General features: G+C 48.7%; 1 protein-coding gene across 4 annotated transcripts in view; it reads right to left on the bottom strand.

The window, feature by feature from the left end:
* The window catches only part of USO1 (USO1 vesicle transport factor), a 285,018-nt gene that overhangs the window by 70,154 nt on the left and 200,406 nt on the right, over nt 1–14,458 (bottom strand). For all 4 annotated transcript variants that reach the window (XM_063916925.1, XM_063916933.1, XM_063916940.1 and 1 more), the window contains one exon: nt 11,077–11,198. In XM_063916925.1, the coding sequence (XP_063772995.1) occupies nt 11,077–11,198 (122 nt within the window). The remainder of the gene's footprint in view (nt 1–11,076; nt 11,199–14,458) is intronic.

The raw sequence follows: 14,458 nt of genomic DNA, 5'->3' as shown, positions 1-14,458 counted from the left end.
GTCCAAAAGCTTCCAGAATGGGCGGAAACGTGCAGAGACTGCTGCAGAACCGCCTGCCCAGACTGGGAATCCTCTTAGGCCAGGGTATCAAATTTGTAGAACTTCACAAAAGTATTGTTCCCCGACCAGGTAGCAACTCGGCATAGTAGCAAGGCCGAGACTCCACGGGCAGCCGCCCAGGAAGAGCCCACTGATCTAGTAGAGTGGGCCTTTAGAGACTTAGGAACAGGTAAGGCTGTCGACACACAGGCCTGTTGGATAGTATGACTAATTTAACGAGCAATGGACTGCTTTGAAGCAAGGCAACCCTTCTTCTGCACATCATAGAGCACGAACAAGGAATCCGTCTTTCTGACCCGAGCTGCACGCTTGACGTATATCTTCAAGATCTGCACAGCCTCCGGAGGAGCAGAAGAGTCAGAAGTGGACGGAACCACAATAGGCTGATTCAGATGAAACGCGGAGACAACCTTCGGCAGGAACTGCTGTCTAGTTCTGAGCTCCGCTCTGTCTTCGTAAAAGACCAAGTAGGGACTTTTACACGATAAAGCCCCCAATTCTGAAACACGTCGAGCAGAAGCCAGGGCCAGTAACATCACAGTCTTCAACGTGAGGTATTTGTCTTCTACCGACATCAGAGGTTCAAATCAGGAGGACTGTAGAAATTTCAACACTACATCCAAATCCCAGGGTGCCGTAGGCAGCACAAAGGGAGGTTGTACGTGGAATACTCCTTGTAAGAAGATCTGAACTTCTGGCAACACTGCCAATTTCTTCTGAAAGAAAATTGAGAGAGCTGAAATCTGGACCTTAATGGAACCCAGACGTAAACCCTTATCCACACCAGCCTGCAGGAAACGTCCCAAGTGAAACTCTGCAGACGGATACGTGCGTTCCTAGCACCAAGAGACATATCTCCTCCAGATATGGATGATAGTGTTTTGATATCACAGGTTTCCTGGCTTGAACCATGGTTGCAATAACCTTCTTGGAAAGGTCCTTGTGAGCTGGGCTGTTCCGCTCAACCTCCAAGTCGCTGTAAGTCCGGGTAGACGAACGGTCATTATTGAAGAGCTCTTCTGAGTAGTAGAGGCCAAGGGTCTTCGACGGACATGTCCAGAAGATCCGCGTACCACGCCCTCCGAGGCCAATCCGGGGCAATTAAAATTGCCTGGACTCCTTGATTCCCGATTCGCTTTAGCACTCTTGAGAGCAATGGGATTGGAGGAAACAAGTAAACCAGCCGGTACGGCCAAGGCGACGCCAGTGCGTCCACTGTCCTTGCCTGAGGGTCCCAGGGAAGTTTGTGAGCAACCCCACCAGTCGATGATCTGCTGGAACACCAGATAGTGAAGCCCCCACTCCCCCGGGTGGAGATCGTGACGACTCAGGAAGTCCGCCTCCTAGTTGTCCACACCCGGAATGAAGATTACCGACATGGCTCTTGCATTTCTTTCCGCCCAGAGGAGTATCTTTGACACCTCTCGCATGCAGGCTCTGCTTTTTGTCACTCCTTGTCGAACGATATATGCCACAGCCGTGGCATTGTCCGACTGTACCTGGACCACGTGATCCTTGAGTAGAGGAGAGGCTTGAATCAGAGCATTGTAAATCACCCGAAGTTCAAGAATGTTGATTGGAAGGAGGCTTTCATGGCCTGACCACCTGCCCTGGAACTGCGCCCCTTGGGTGACAGCTCCCCATCCTCAGACTCGCATCCGTTGTGAGGAGGGTCCAATTCTGAATCCCGAAACTCCTTCCCTCCAGGAGATTGGAGGACTGTAGTCACCACAGGAGGGAAATCCGGGCCTGAGTTGATAGCTGAATCACCCATTGCATCTGGAGATGCGATCCGGACCACTTGCTCAGGAGATCAAATTGAAATGTTCTGGCATGGAACCTCCCGTACTGGATCACCTCGTATTAGGCAACCATTTTTCCCAGCAATCTTATGCAAAGATGGATGGACACTCGAGTAGGCCGGAGCACCATGCGGACCATCTCCTGAAGTATTTTTGCCTTGTCCTCTGGTAGAAATAGCTTCTGGGCCACAGTAGCCAGTAACATCCTAGGAACAGGAGCCTCTGAGTTGGCTCCATGTGGGACTTCTGTAAGTTGAGGATCCACCCATGGTTGGATGGATGGTGCGGTCCATATAGAGCAACAAAAGCTCCCTGGATCTTGCCTTTATCAGAAGATCGTCCAGATAAGGGACCACATTGATCCCCTGGATCTGGAGTTTAAGCATCATCTCCGCCATCACCTTCGTGAATACCCTCGGGGCTGTTATCAGGCCGAAGGGCAGTGCCTGGAATTGGAAGTGATCGTCCAGCAGGGCAAACCGCAGGAACGCCTGATGAGGAGGCCAAATCGGAATATGGAGATAGGCGTCCTTGATATCCAAGGAGACCATAAATTCCTGTTCTTCCAGGCCCGCAATCACTGCTCACAGGGATTCCATTTTGAACTTTAACACCAACAAATAAGGATTCAAGGATTTCAGATTCAGAATGGGTCTGACCGAACAGTCCGGCTTCGGCACCACAAACAGGTTTGAGTAAAACCCCTTGCTGCTTTGCGGTAGTGGTACTGGAACAATTTCCGGATAGCCTGTTGTAACGTAACTTGCATATCCTGCAAGGCTGGCAAGCTTGATTTGAAAATTCGTTGGGGTGGGGGGGGGGGGGGGGGGTGGGGGGGGGACCTTTCGAACTCCAGCTTATAGCCCTGAGAAACGAACTCTCTGGCCCAGGCACCCCGGCAGGAAGTCTCCCAGACGCTGCTGTGGTGACGAAGTTGCGCTCCCACCTTGAGATCCCCTCGGGTTGGGTGGCCACAGTCATTAGTGGAAGCTGAACCGGTGGAATGTTCCTGAGAACTGGTGCTTGCAGGTTTTCTGGACTTACCTCTGGTGCCTCTAGCCACATTGGAGGCACCTCTGGCCTTTGATCGAAATCTGTGAGACCGAAAAGACTAGACAGACGGCCCAGGATAGGAGCTTCTTGCTGGCAGGGCCCAAGAGGGGAGAAACGTGGATTTCCCAGCCGTAACTTTATATTCCAAGGATCCAATTCAACTCCAAAAAGCCATTCCCCAGAAAAGGGGAGGGATTCCACACATTTGGATTCTGCGTCCGCAATCCACTGATGCAACCACAAGACCCTGCGTGCCAACACGGCCATGGGAGACGTCCGAGCATTAATGTTCTCCATCTCCTTGAGGGAATCACAGAAGACACGTGTAGTGTCCTGTATGTGCTTCAGGAGGGTTACCATGGTAACTAAGGGCATATCCCCCGAGAGACCCCCCTGAATTTGAATGGCCCAAGAATAGCATGGATTACCCAGCAACCCGCAATGACCGGTCTTTGTGATAGGCCAGCTGCAGTGTATATAGACTTTAGGGTAGTCTCTATCTTCCGATCCCCAGGATCCTTCACGGTAAAGGAGAACGGGGCAGGCAGCACCGCCTTCTTAGACAGGCGAGAGAAAGAGATCCACGTTAGGGGGTTCCTCCCAAAATATTCTACCTTCAGGAGCAAATGGGAAAGTGCAAAAACTTTTTGGACACTTGGAATTTTGTGTCAGGATTTTTCCAGGCCTGTCTGAATAAGAAATCTAACTCTGGAGAATCAGGGAAAGTGACATTGGGCTCTTTTTGTACAAAGAAAAATGACTGCTGTGACGAGGTGTCCTCTAGAGGGAGCTTTAACACATCCCTTAAAGCCAAAATGAGGGGTTCAATACCCTGAGCAGAATCGGGATCCCCACTAACAGGATCCAGGTCATCCCCATCATCTTGGATATCATCATCTGTATCAGACAGCAGCGCAGGTAAACCACGCTTCTGGGGACCTGCATGAGAGAGGGGGGGCTGTGCATCAGCCCTAGCAGCTAAATCTGCAACAGCTTGTTGCAGTAGCTGAGTTTTCTGCACATTAGCAGTGAGCTGGGAGGACATATCTGACATCATAGTTGTAAGAGATCCTAACCAGTGGGGCTCTGTACCCTCTCCCCCAACCTCTTCACTAATTTGTGAATATTGACTGCACTGTTCACAGGAAACAGAGTCATTAGATAATGGAGAGAATCTGGTGTGACAGATACTGCACAGCTTGTGCTTACCCATATTCACAGTAAGTACAAACACTTACACAGACAGTTATAATGCAAGCCTGCCCTACTGTATATGAGCGGAGACACAGAGAGACTGTCAGCTCTGTAAAACACAGTAAACACTAACAATTGCAAATCTAAATATGCTCAGGATAGTGTACACAAGTGGCTCTCCCCCTTTGCCAGTTTTCCAGCGTGTCTGTGAGGCAGAAAGCGCTGTGTGTGTGTGCTGTAGAGGGCTGCAGTAAGCAGAGGAAGGCGCCAAAACGCCTCAGGTCCCGCTCTGAGGAAGCTCCGCCCCCTCTAATGGCACTGTACATAATTTTTATACTGGCAAAGTCTCATAACAGCTTAAAACATCACACAAGTGCTAGTCAAGCAGTTTTGTGCCAGTTTACACACAGGGGATCCTAGCGGGACCCCCCCAGGGAGGGTCCAGTACGCCGCACTCGTGGTCAGCCGCACTTTGAACCGGGGCCCGCGGTTTGTACTCACCACCTATGTAACCTTCAGGCAGCGTTAGGGGTGTGCAGCATGCTGCGGCTGTGACAGTCAAGGCGCAGTGCCCCAATGAACAACAACCCCTCAGGACGGTGGTCCTGCAGCGGGAAAGTGGCTCTGCACCTCACAAGGCCGGTTACCATCTCCCTCAAACTCCGACGGCGCAGGTATGCTATTGCCAAGACAGCATACCAAAAATAATATAAGTTTTAAAAGAAATTGAAGAAAACTCTCTGGAGCTGCAGAGATGTGCAACCTCTCCTGAGGGCACTTTTTTCTAAATTGCCTGTGGGAGGGGGCATAGAAGGGAGGAGCCAGAACACCGAGTTGAAGAAATTTAAAGTGCACTGGCTCCTTTGGCTACTAGTTTCCCCCAATATCCCTTATGGATGCTAGAGAAAATAAGATTTTACTCACCGGTAAATCTATTTCTCGTAGTCCGTAGTGGATGCTGGGGACTCCGTAAGGACCATGGGGAATAGACGGGCTCCGCAGGAGACTGGGCACTCTAAGAAAGATTTAGTACTACTGGTGTGCACTGGCTCCTCCCTCCATGCCCCTCCTCCAGACCTCAGTTAAGGAAACTGTGCCCGGAAGAGCTGACATTACAAGGAAAGGATTTTGGAATCCAGGGTAAGACTCATACCAGCCACACCAATCACACCGTATAACTTGTGATAACATACCCAGTCAACAGTATGAACAACAACAGAGCATCAGACAAACCTGATGCAACCATAACATAACCCTTATTTAAGCAATAACTATATACAAGTATTGCAGAAGAAGTCAGCACTTGGGACGGGCGCCCAGCATCCACTACGGACTACGAGAAATAGATTTACCGGTGAGTAAAATCTTATTTTCTCTAACGTCCTAGTGGATGCTGGGGACTCCGTAAGGACCATGGGGATTATACCAAAGCTCCCAAACGGGCGGGAGAGTGCGGATGACTCTGCAGCACCGAATGAGCAAACACAAGGTCCTCCTCAGCCAGGGTATCAAACTTGTAGAACTTCGCAAAAGTGTTTGAACCCGACCAAGTAGCCTCTCGGAAAAGCTGTAATGCCGAGACCCCTCGGGCAGCCGCCCAAGAAGAGCCCACCTTCCTAGTGGAATGGGCTTTCACCGATTTTGGAGGCGGCACGCCAGCCGCAGAATGAGCCTGCTGAATCGTGTTACAGATCCAGCGAGCAATAGCTTGCTTTGAAGCAGGAGCACCCAGCTTGTTGGATGCATACAGGATAAACAGCGAGTCAGATTTCCTGACTCCAGCCGTTCTGGCTACATAATCTTCAAAGCCCTGACTACATCTAGTAACTTGGAATCCTCCAAGTCACGAGTAGCCGCAGGCACCACAATAGGTTGGTTCAAATGAAAAGATGACACCACCTTTGGCAGAAATTGCGGACGAGTCCGTAATTCTGCCCTGTCCATATGGAAAACCAGATAGGGGCTTTTACATGACAAAGCCGCCAATTCTTGACCACTTTCCACGTGAGATATTTTAACTCCACGGTCTTAAGCGGCTCAAACCAGTGAGATTTCAGGAAACTCAACACCACGTTAAGATCCCAAGGTGCCACTGGTGGCACCAAAAAAGGGGCTGAATATGCAGCACTCCCTTTACAAACGTCTGAACTTCAGGTAGAGAAGCTAGTTTTTGTATGAAAGAAAATGGATAGGGCCGAAATCTGGACCTTAATGGACCCCAATTCTAGGCCCAAAGTCACTCCCGACTGTAGGAAGTGAAGGAAACGGCCCAGCTGGAATTCCTCTGTAGAGGCATTCCTGGCCTCACACCCAGCAACATATTTTCGCCGTTTACGGTGATAATGTTTAGCCGTCACGTCCTTCCTAGCCTTTATCAGCGTAGGAAGAACCTCATCCGGAATCCCTTTTTTCTACTAGGATCCGGTGTCCAACCGCCATGCCGTCAAACGCAGCTGCGGTAAGTGTTGGAACATACAAGGTCCTTGCTGCAACAGATCCTGCCCTAGAGGCAGAGGCCCTGGGTCCTCTGTGAGCATTTCTTGCAGCTCTGGATACCAAGTCCTTCTTGGCCAATCCGGAACAATGAATATTGTTCTCACTCCTCTTTTCCTTATGATTCTCAGAACCTTGGGTAAGAGAGGAAAAGGAGGAAACACATAAACCGACTGGAACATCCACGGTGTCACCAGTGCGTCTACAGCTATCGCCTGAGAGTCTCTTGACCCGGCGCAATACCTCTGTAGCTTTTTGTTGAGGCGGGATGCCATCATGTCCACCTGTGGCAGTTCCCACCGACCTACAATCTGCGCGTAGACTTCTTGATGAAGTCCCCACTCTCCCGGGTGGAGGTCGTGCCTGCTGAGTAAGTCTGCTTTCCAGTTGTCCACTCCCGGAATGAACACTGCCGACAGTGCGCTTACGTGATTCTCCGCCCAGCGAAGAATTCTGGTGGTTTCTACCATCGGCACCCTGCTCCTTGTGCCGCCTTGGCGGTTTACATGAGCCACTGCGGTGATATTGTCTGACTGAATCAGAACCGGTTGGTCGCGAAGCAGGGTCTCCGCTTGACTTAGGGCGTTGTATATGGCCCTTAGTTCCAGGATAATGATGTGAAGGCAAGTCTCCTGCCTTGACCACAGCCCCTGGAAATTTCTTCCCTGTGTGACTGCCCCCCACGCTCGGAGGCTTGCATCCGTGGTCACCAGGACCCAGTCCTGAATGCCGAATGTGCGACCTTCGAGGAGGTGAGCACTCTGCAGCCACCACAGGAGAGACACCATGGCTCAGGGGGATAGGGTGATTAACCGATGCATCTTGAAGATGTGATCCGGACCACTTGTCCAGTAAGTCCCATTGGAAGGATCTCGTATGGAACCTGCCGAAGGGAATGGCCTCGTATGATGCCACCCTTCTTCCCAGGACTCGAGTGCAGTGATGCACTGACACCTGTTTTGGTTTTAAAAGATTCCTGACCAGTGTCACGAGCTCCTGAGCTCTCTCTATCGGGAGATAAACCCTTTTCTGCTCTGTGTCTAGGATCATGCCTAGGAGAGGCAGATGAGCTGTAAGAACCAACTGCGACTTTCGAAGATATAGAATCCAGCCGTGTTGCCGTTACACTTCCAGAGAAAGTGATACGCTGTTCAGCAACTGCTCTCTTGATCTCGCTTTTACGAGGAGATCGTCCAAGTACGTGATAATAGTGACACCTTGCTTCCGCAGGAGCGCCATCATTTCCGCATTCTCAAGGCCGTGGAGAGACCAAACGGCAACGTCTGAAATTGGTAATGACAATCCCGTACCGCAATTCTGAGGTACGCCTGATGAGGTGGATAAATGGGGACATGAAGGTATGCATCCTTTATGTCCCGAGTCACCATAAAATCTCCCCCTTTCAGGCTTGCAATGACCGCTCTTAGCGATTCCATCTTGAACTTGAACCTTTTCAGGTATCTGTTCAGGGATCTTAAATTCAATATGGGTCCGACTGAACCGCCTGGTTTCGGGACTACAACATGGTCGAATAATAACACCCTCCTTGTTGAAGGAGGGGAACCTTGACCGCCACCTGGTGAAGATACAATTTGTGAATTGCAGTTAACACTGTTTCCCTCTCGTGGGGGGAAGCCGGCAGGGCCGTCGGTGAGGGGGCATCTTCTCAAAGTCCAGCTTGTATCCCTGAGACACAATATCTATTGCCCAGGGATCTAACAGGGAGTGAACCCACTTGTGGCTGAACTTACGAAGGCGTGCACCCACCGGGCCCAGCTCCGCCTGTGGAGCCCCAGCGACATGCGGTGGATTTTTGTAGAGGCCGGGGAGGACTTCTGTTTCCTGGAACTAGCTGTGTTGTGCAGCTTCTTTCCTCTGCCTCCGCCTCTGGCCAGAAAGGACGCACCTCGGACTTTCTTGTTTCTTTATTTTAAAGGCTGCATTTGATAATGTCATGCTGAAGGCAAAATATCAGAATTACCAGCTATAGCTGTGGAGACCAGGTCCGAGAACCCTTCTCCACACAATCCTCAGCCTTCCATATGCCTCTTAAGTCGGCATCATCTGTCCATTGCATATTCTACAGGACACGTCAAACAGAAATCGACATAGCTTTGACTCTAGGACCCAGTATACTCATGTCTCTTTGGGCATGTTTTATATATATACATATCTCTTAAGACAGCATCTTTAATATATATATATCTCTATATACACATATATATATATATCTATATGCATACTAGGGTCTCAATCTCTGCTGATAAGGTACCTGTCCACGCTGCCACAGCGCTATAAACCCATGCCAACGCAATCGCCGGTCTGAGTAGTGTACCAGAATGTGCACACTATCTGCAGGATCCCTGAGAATAGCTAGTGCTACTTTCTGGGCAAACGTGACACCCTAGGGGAAGATTCCCATCACATCCTGGCCCTAGTAGGGAAAGGATACTGCCTGAGAATTCTTTGTGGGAAGCTGCAGTCTCTTGTCTGGAGATTCCCGCTCTTTTTCCTCATGAGAGGAGGGAAATTTATCTCAGCTTTCTTCCCCTTAAACATGTGTACCCTTGTGTCAGGGACAGAGGAGTCATCAGTGATATGCAAATCATCTTTTATTACAATAATCATATATTGAATACTTTTATGCCATTTTGGCTGTAACTTTGCATTATCGTAGTCGACACTGGAGTCAAACTCCGTGTCGATATCAGTGTTTATTATTTTGGATAGTGAGCATTGAGAGACTCTGAAGGTCTCTGTGACATAGGGACAGACATGGGTAGATTTCCTGTCTGTTCTCTAATCTTTTGTGCAACAAATTCACCTTAGCACTTACACATATCCAAACAGGTGTCGGCGTTGTCGACGGAGACACCCTCTCACACACATATTTGCTCTATCTCCTCCTTAGGGGAGCCTTTTACCTCAGACATGTCGACACACACGTACCGACACACCACACACACAGGGGATGCTCTATTTGAAGACAGTTCCCCCACAAGGCCCTTTGGAGAGACAGAGAGAGAGTGCGCCAGCACACACCCCAGCGCTATATGACCCAGGAATCACATAGTAACTTAGTGTTAACCCAGTAGCTGCTGTATATATTGTTTTTATGCCAAATTTATGTGCCCCCCCCCCTCTCTTTTTCACCCTCTCTATTTGCAGGGGGGAGCCTGGGGAGCTTCATCTCAGCGGAGCTGTGGAGAGAAAATGGCGCTGGTGAGTGCTGAGGAAGAAGGCCCCGCCCCCTCAGCGGCAGGCTTCTGTCCCGCGATTTTGTGTAAAATTAATGGCGGGGGCTCATGCATATAACAGTGTCCAACTGTATATATGCTGCTTTTGCCAGGAGGTACTTAATTGCTGCCCAGGGCGCCCCCCCTGCGCCCTGCACCCTACAGTGACCGGAGTGGGTGGGTTAGTGTGGGCGCAATGGCGCACAGCTGCAGTGCTGTGCGCTACCTCATATGAAGACAGGAGTCTTCTGCCGCCGATTTTGACGTCTTCTTGCTTCAACCCGCCGGCTTCTGTCTTCTGGCTCTGCGAGGGGGACGGCGGCGCGGCTCCGGGAACGGACGACAAGGTCAGGTTCCTGCGTTCGATCCCTCTGGAGCTAATGGTGTCCAGTAGCCTAAGAAGCGCAACCTAGCCGCAGTTAGTAGGTTTGCTTCTCTCCCCTCAGTCCCACGTAGCAAAGAGTCTGTTGCCAGCAGAAGCTCTCTGAAAATAAAAAAACCTAACTAAAATACTTTCTTATTAGCAAGCTCAGGAGCTTGCTAAAATGCACCCAGCTCTGTCCGGGCACAGATTCTAACTGGGGTCTGGAGGAGGGGCATGGAGGGAGGAGCCAGTGCACACCAGTAGTACTAAATTTTTCTTAGGGTATGAGTGCCCAGTCTCCTGCAGAGCCCGTCTATTCCCCATGGTCCTTAGGGAGTCCCCAGCATCCACTAGGACGTTAGAGAAATTATATCTTTTTCTGAATATTTTCATTCAATTGTACACAGCACACGAGAATCCAAACAGTATATATAGTAAACAACAACCAAACATGGGCATGAAATCATAACATTTTAAACTGGGCACTACTGTTAGCTGACAAAATGTAATGCATGGTGATCGGAGAGCAGTCAGGGCTCAGCATCTGTCAAACCAGTGGGCACTACACCATGCATACATAATATATGGGGATGTCAAATGGATGAGGGAATACCTGCTGGTGTGTAAACCCCTCTTATGTCCCACGGTTCTGTGAAGCAGTGACACCCAGACATCAAAGCAAAGGCCTAAAGGTGCCAATAAAGCCTGCATAATGCAAACTCAGTCTATCATTAGAGTATTAAGGTCATAACAGTAAAAATGATGTAATATACGGGACCAAGTTACACAATAAAGTTCTGCATAAGTATTTCAAAAGCAATATTAATGAATATAAGATGTATAGTGTTACTGCATATGCTATCCCCCCTTTTACCTGTTCCCGGATGACTGTTTTGTAGTGAGATATAATGTTATCATGTTGTTCCAGAGACTTTTTAACTTCCTCCTCTTTCTTGTCCTCTTCACTAGACTTGTAGATGGCTTTTATAATAACCGCTGTATGCAAAAGAACAGGTTATATATTTTTTCTTCTCATAATAGGGCAGATGTACTAAGCTGTGGAAAGAGATAAAGTACCAGCCATTCAGCTTCTAACTGCATAGTTTAAGTCTGAGTAGGAGTTAGCAGCTGATGGGTTGGTAGTTTATTGGTTTCCACGTTATCACGCCTCAAAGCTTAGTGCATCTGCCCCAGAATATTACATTTATTGAGCACACTAAAAACAAAGTTCTAAAAAGTAATTAACACAATGGAAAATAATGAAAAAACATCAATATGTGCGCACAGAAGTTGCTGCTAACAATTATTATTAATAATAACCACCACCAGGTGGTAAAGAACAATATTAACAACACAAAGAAGTATAGCTAGGCAAGATGATACCAAAAATGATAATATAAACATTGTACTCTTTAATAATATGTCAGCTTGGGTATTGGAAAAAAGGAATGCATCTGTAATGTTTTCTTCATTAGGTTAGAATGATCAATTATGACCAATCATTAATGACAAAGGCAAACGATGCATGCCATATAGACAGAGTATTAAAACAATCGCAGATCACACCAGTTGCACAAGAGCCATGTATTCAGCTTGGTAATGTTACTGTTCCAGAGTCGCAGTAATTATCACTAACTAATACCAGTCAACTGCGTTGCTAGAAATCGAGCGAAACATTTTTTATTGTGTGTTCTACAATGCATCCATCAAAAGTTTACTGTATACCGACAGTTGACTGTATCCCAAAGGTCACAAGAAAAACAAACAAATGTTTTGGAGGTACGTTAACACCCCCTTCCCGGCACTCTATAAGTTAGTAATATAAAAATTCCCCAGCTGCAAGTGCTTAGAGACTGGTTTAGGGTCTCCAGCAAATTTCTAAATAATTATGGAACACAGCGCTGCGCTTTGGGTATTCCCAATCAATTAATATATAAAAAAAAGTGTAAGTAGCTGCACATTCACTATAAATACTAGGAGACTTTTGCATCAAAAATAACACAATTTTTAAATTAAAATATACACATATACAGTACACTTCCCTAATTAATGATTTCAAAAATCAGGATTTTGGTACTTACCGATAAATCCCTTTCTCCGATTCCACAGGGGCCACTGGAGCGTAGTTACAATGGGAAATAGTAGGCAGTAATTGGGAGCTGGCACTTTAAAATTCTAACACTGTGGCTAGCTCCTCCCCTACTATCTCCCCTCCAAGCCAGTCTACGTAAAACTGTGCCCGAGGAGAGCTGTAATAAACAAACCTTAAGGTAGAGGAGGTTAATGACGCCCTGTAAACCAGGATAACACAAACTAAACCTGGAACAGAACCTAACAAAAAGCAGGTTAACCTGAACTGAACAAGCAGGCACCTAGTGATCTGCAAACCTTTAAGCAAAAAACAAGGAGGAAACAGCGCTGGGCGGGCGTCCAGTGGCCCCTGTGGAATCGGAGAAAGGGATTTATCGGTAAGTACCAAAATCCTGATTTCTCCTTCATCCACTAGGGGCCACTGGAGCGTAGTTACAATGGGGACGTCCCAGAGCTCCCAAAACGGGTGGGAGAGCGCTGAGAGTCCTGTAAAACCGCTCGGCCAAACTGTGATGCAGAGGCCGCAAAAGTGTCAAACTTATAGAATTTGACAAACGTATGTCGGCCCCACCAAGTAGCCGCCCGACATAAAGTAGTCATGGAGACCCCACGGGCAGCCACCCACGAAGGTCTCACAACGCGCGTAGAGTGCGCTGAAATGGAAAACGGAGGCTCCCGAGCAACCGCCAATAAGACTGTCTGATGGTCAGATGTATCCAACGGCCCAGCGTATGCTGGGACTCCGGCTATTTAGTACGGGAGCATCGTACAGAACAAAGAAGAAAACACTTCGTCGAATAGCCGAAGACCTCTGTAGAGAGAGTCAGCGAGCCCTGACAACATTCAGAGAGGGCCGAAAACACCAGTGTCAGATTTATATGAAAAACGGACATCCCCCCTGGAAGAAACGACCGCTGAGTCTGAAGCTCAGCCGTAACCCCTGTCGAAAAGGGGGAGTTGCCAATAGAGTACTCCCTGAAAGAGAGCCCGAACTTACGGCCGCCAGGCTAATTTCTTTTGGAAGAAAATCGAAAGGGCAGAGACCTAAAATTCAGGTCAACGTAGTTTGAAGCGCAGCCGAGCAAACCACCCAGAGAAAACCAAAGATGACGGCTGAATGGTAAATCAAAACGGGAAAAGCCCTGTTATCCACACTATGCCCCTTAAAGTTTCCCAAAGTGGCAAAAGCGAGAAGAGGTAACCGACTTCCGAAATCGGGGCCCAGTAGGCACAACCGACCTAGGGAACTTCTCCCTTCTGAGGTCTCGTGAACAGTCACGCCGTAGAACGACACCAGTGTAAGAGTGAACAAAGAAAAAAGGACCCTGTTGAAGTAGGCAGTCCTGCAGAGGTAAGAGCCAAAGCTCCTCTACTGACAACAGGTGCAGACTGGATCTTTAAGTCATGCACGGCCAAACCGGATCCACCGGGGAGGACTAGCGCGCATTCTCCCCTCCTGTGTTACCGAAAGTGAGGTAGAAATAGAAAAGGAGGCAAGATAGACTAACCAGAAACTCCAAGGAGCCCTGATGGCATCCTCGGTTATTGCCGCCAGAGCTCCCGTCCGAGAGTAGTAAAGGGTTTAAGAGTCAGTCAGAACGCCCTGAGGTCGATCCGGAATCTCCGCCAACAGCGGCCCAGCTGACAAAACTCCGGGGAATGTCCCCTCACCCGGGAGTCTGACCTGGCGGCTTGACCTGGAAAGAAGACTGTTGTCCTCCGCTCAGAGAGGAATGTAGGCGACCACTCATCGCATCGCAACTTGACTGAAGAAAGAGAGTACCTGGTCCCGAGGAAGGAAAAATCCTCTGACGGACTGAGTTGAGAACCCTCTACGAGGAGCATAAATTGGACCCGTGTCGAACCAGAAGCTCCTGGATCCTCCGGATATTCAGAAGCAACCTAATCTGCTGAGTGGGATTCCAGCAGTAGATTGTCCAATTAGGGAACAAACGTCACTCCCTGCCTTTGAAAAAATAAGAATTTACTTACCGATAATTCTATTTCTCGGAGTCCGTAGTGGATGCTGGGGTTCCTGAAAGGACCATGGGGAATAGCGGCCCCGCAGGAGACAGGGCACAAAAAGTAAAGCTTTAGGATCAGGTGGTGTGCACTGGCTCCTCCCCCTATGACCCTCCTCCAAGCCTCAGTTAGGATACTGTGCC

The sequence above is a fragment of the Pseudophryne corroboree genome, chromosome 1 (genome assembly GCF_028390025.1).
Source record: "Pseudophryne corroboree isolate aPseCor3 chromosome 1, aPseCor3.hap2, whole genome shotgun sequence".
Taxonomy (NCBI): domain Eukaryota; kingdom Metazoa; phylum Chordata; class Amphibia; order Anura; family Myobatrachidae; genus Pseudophryne; species Pseudophryne corroboree.
This window is presented reverse-complemented; position numbering and strand designations above follow the sequence as displayed.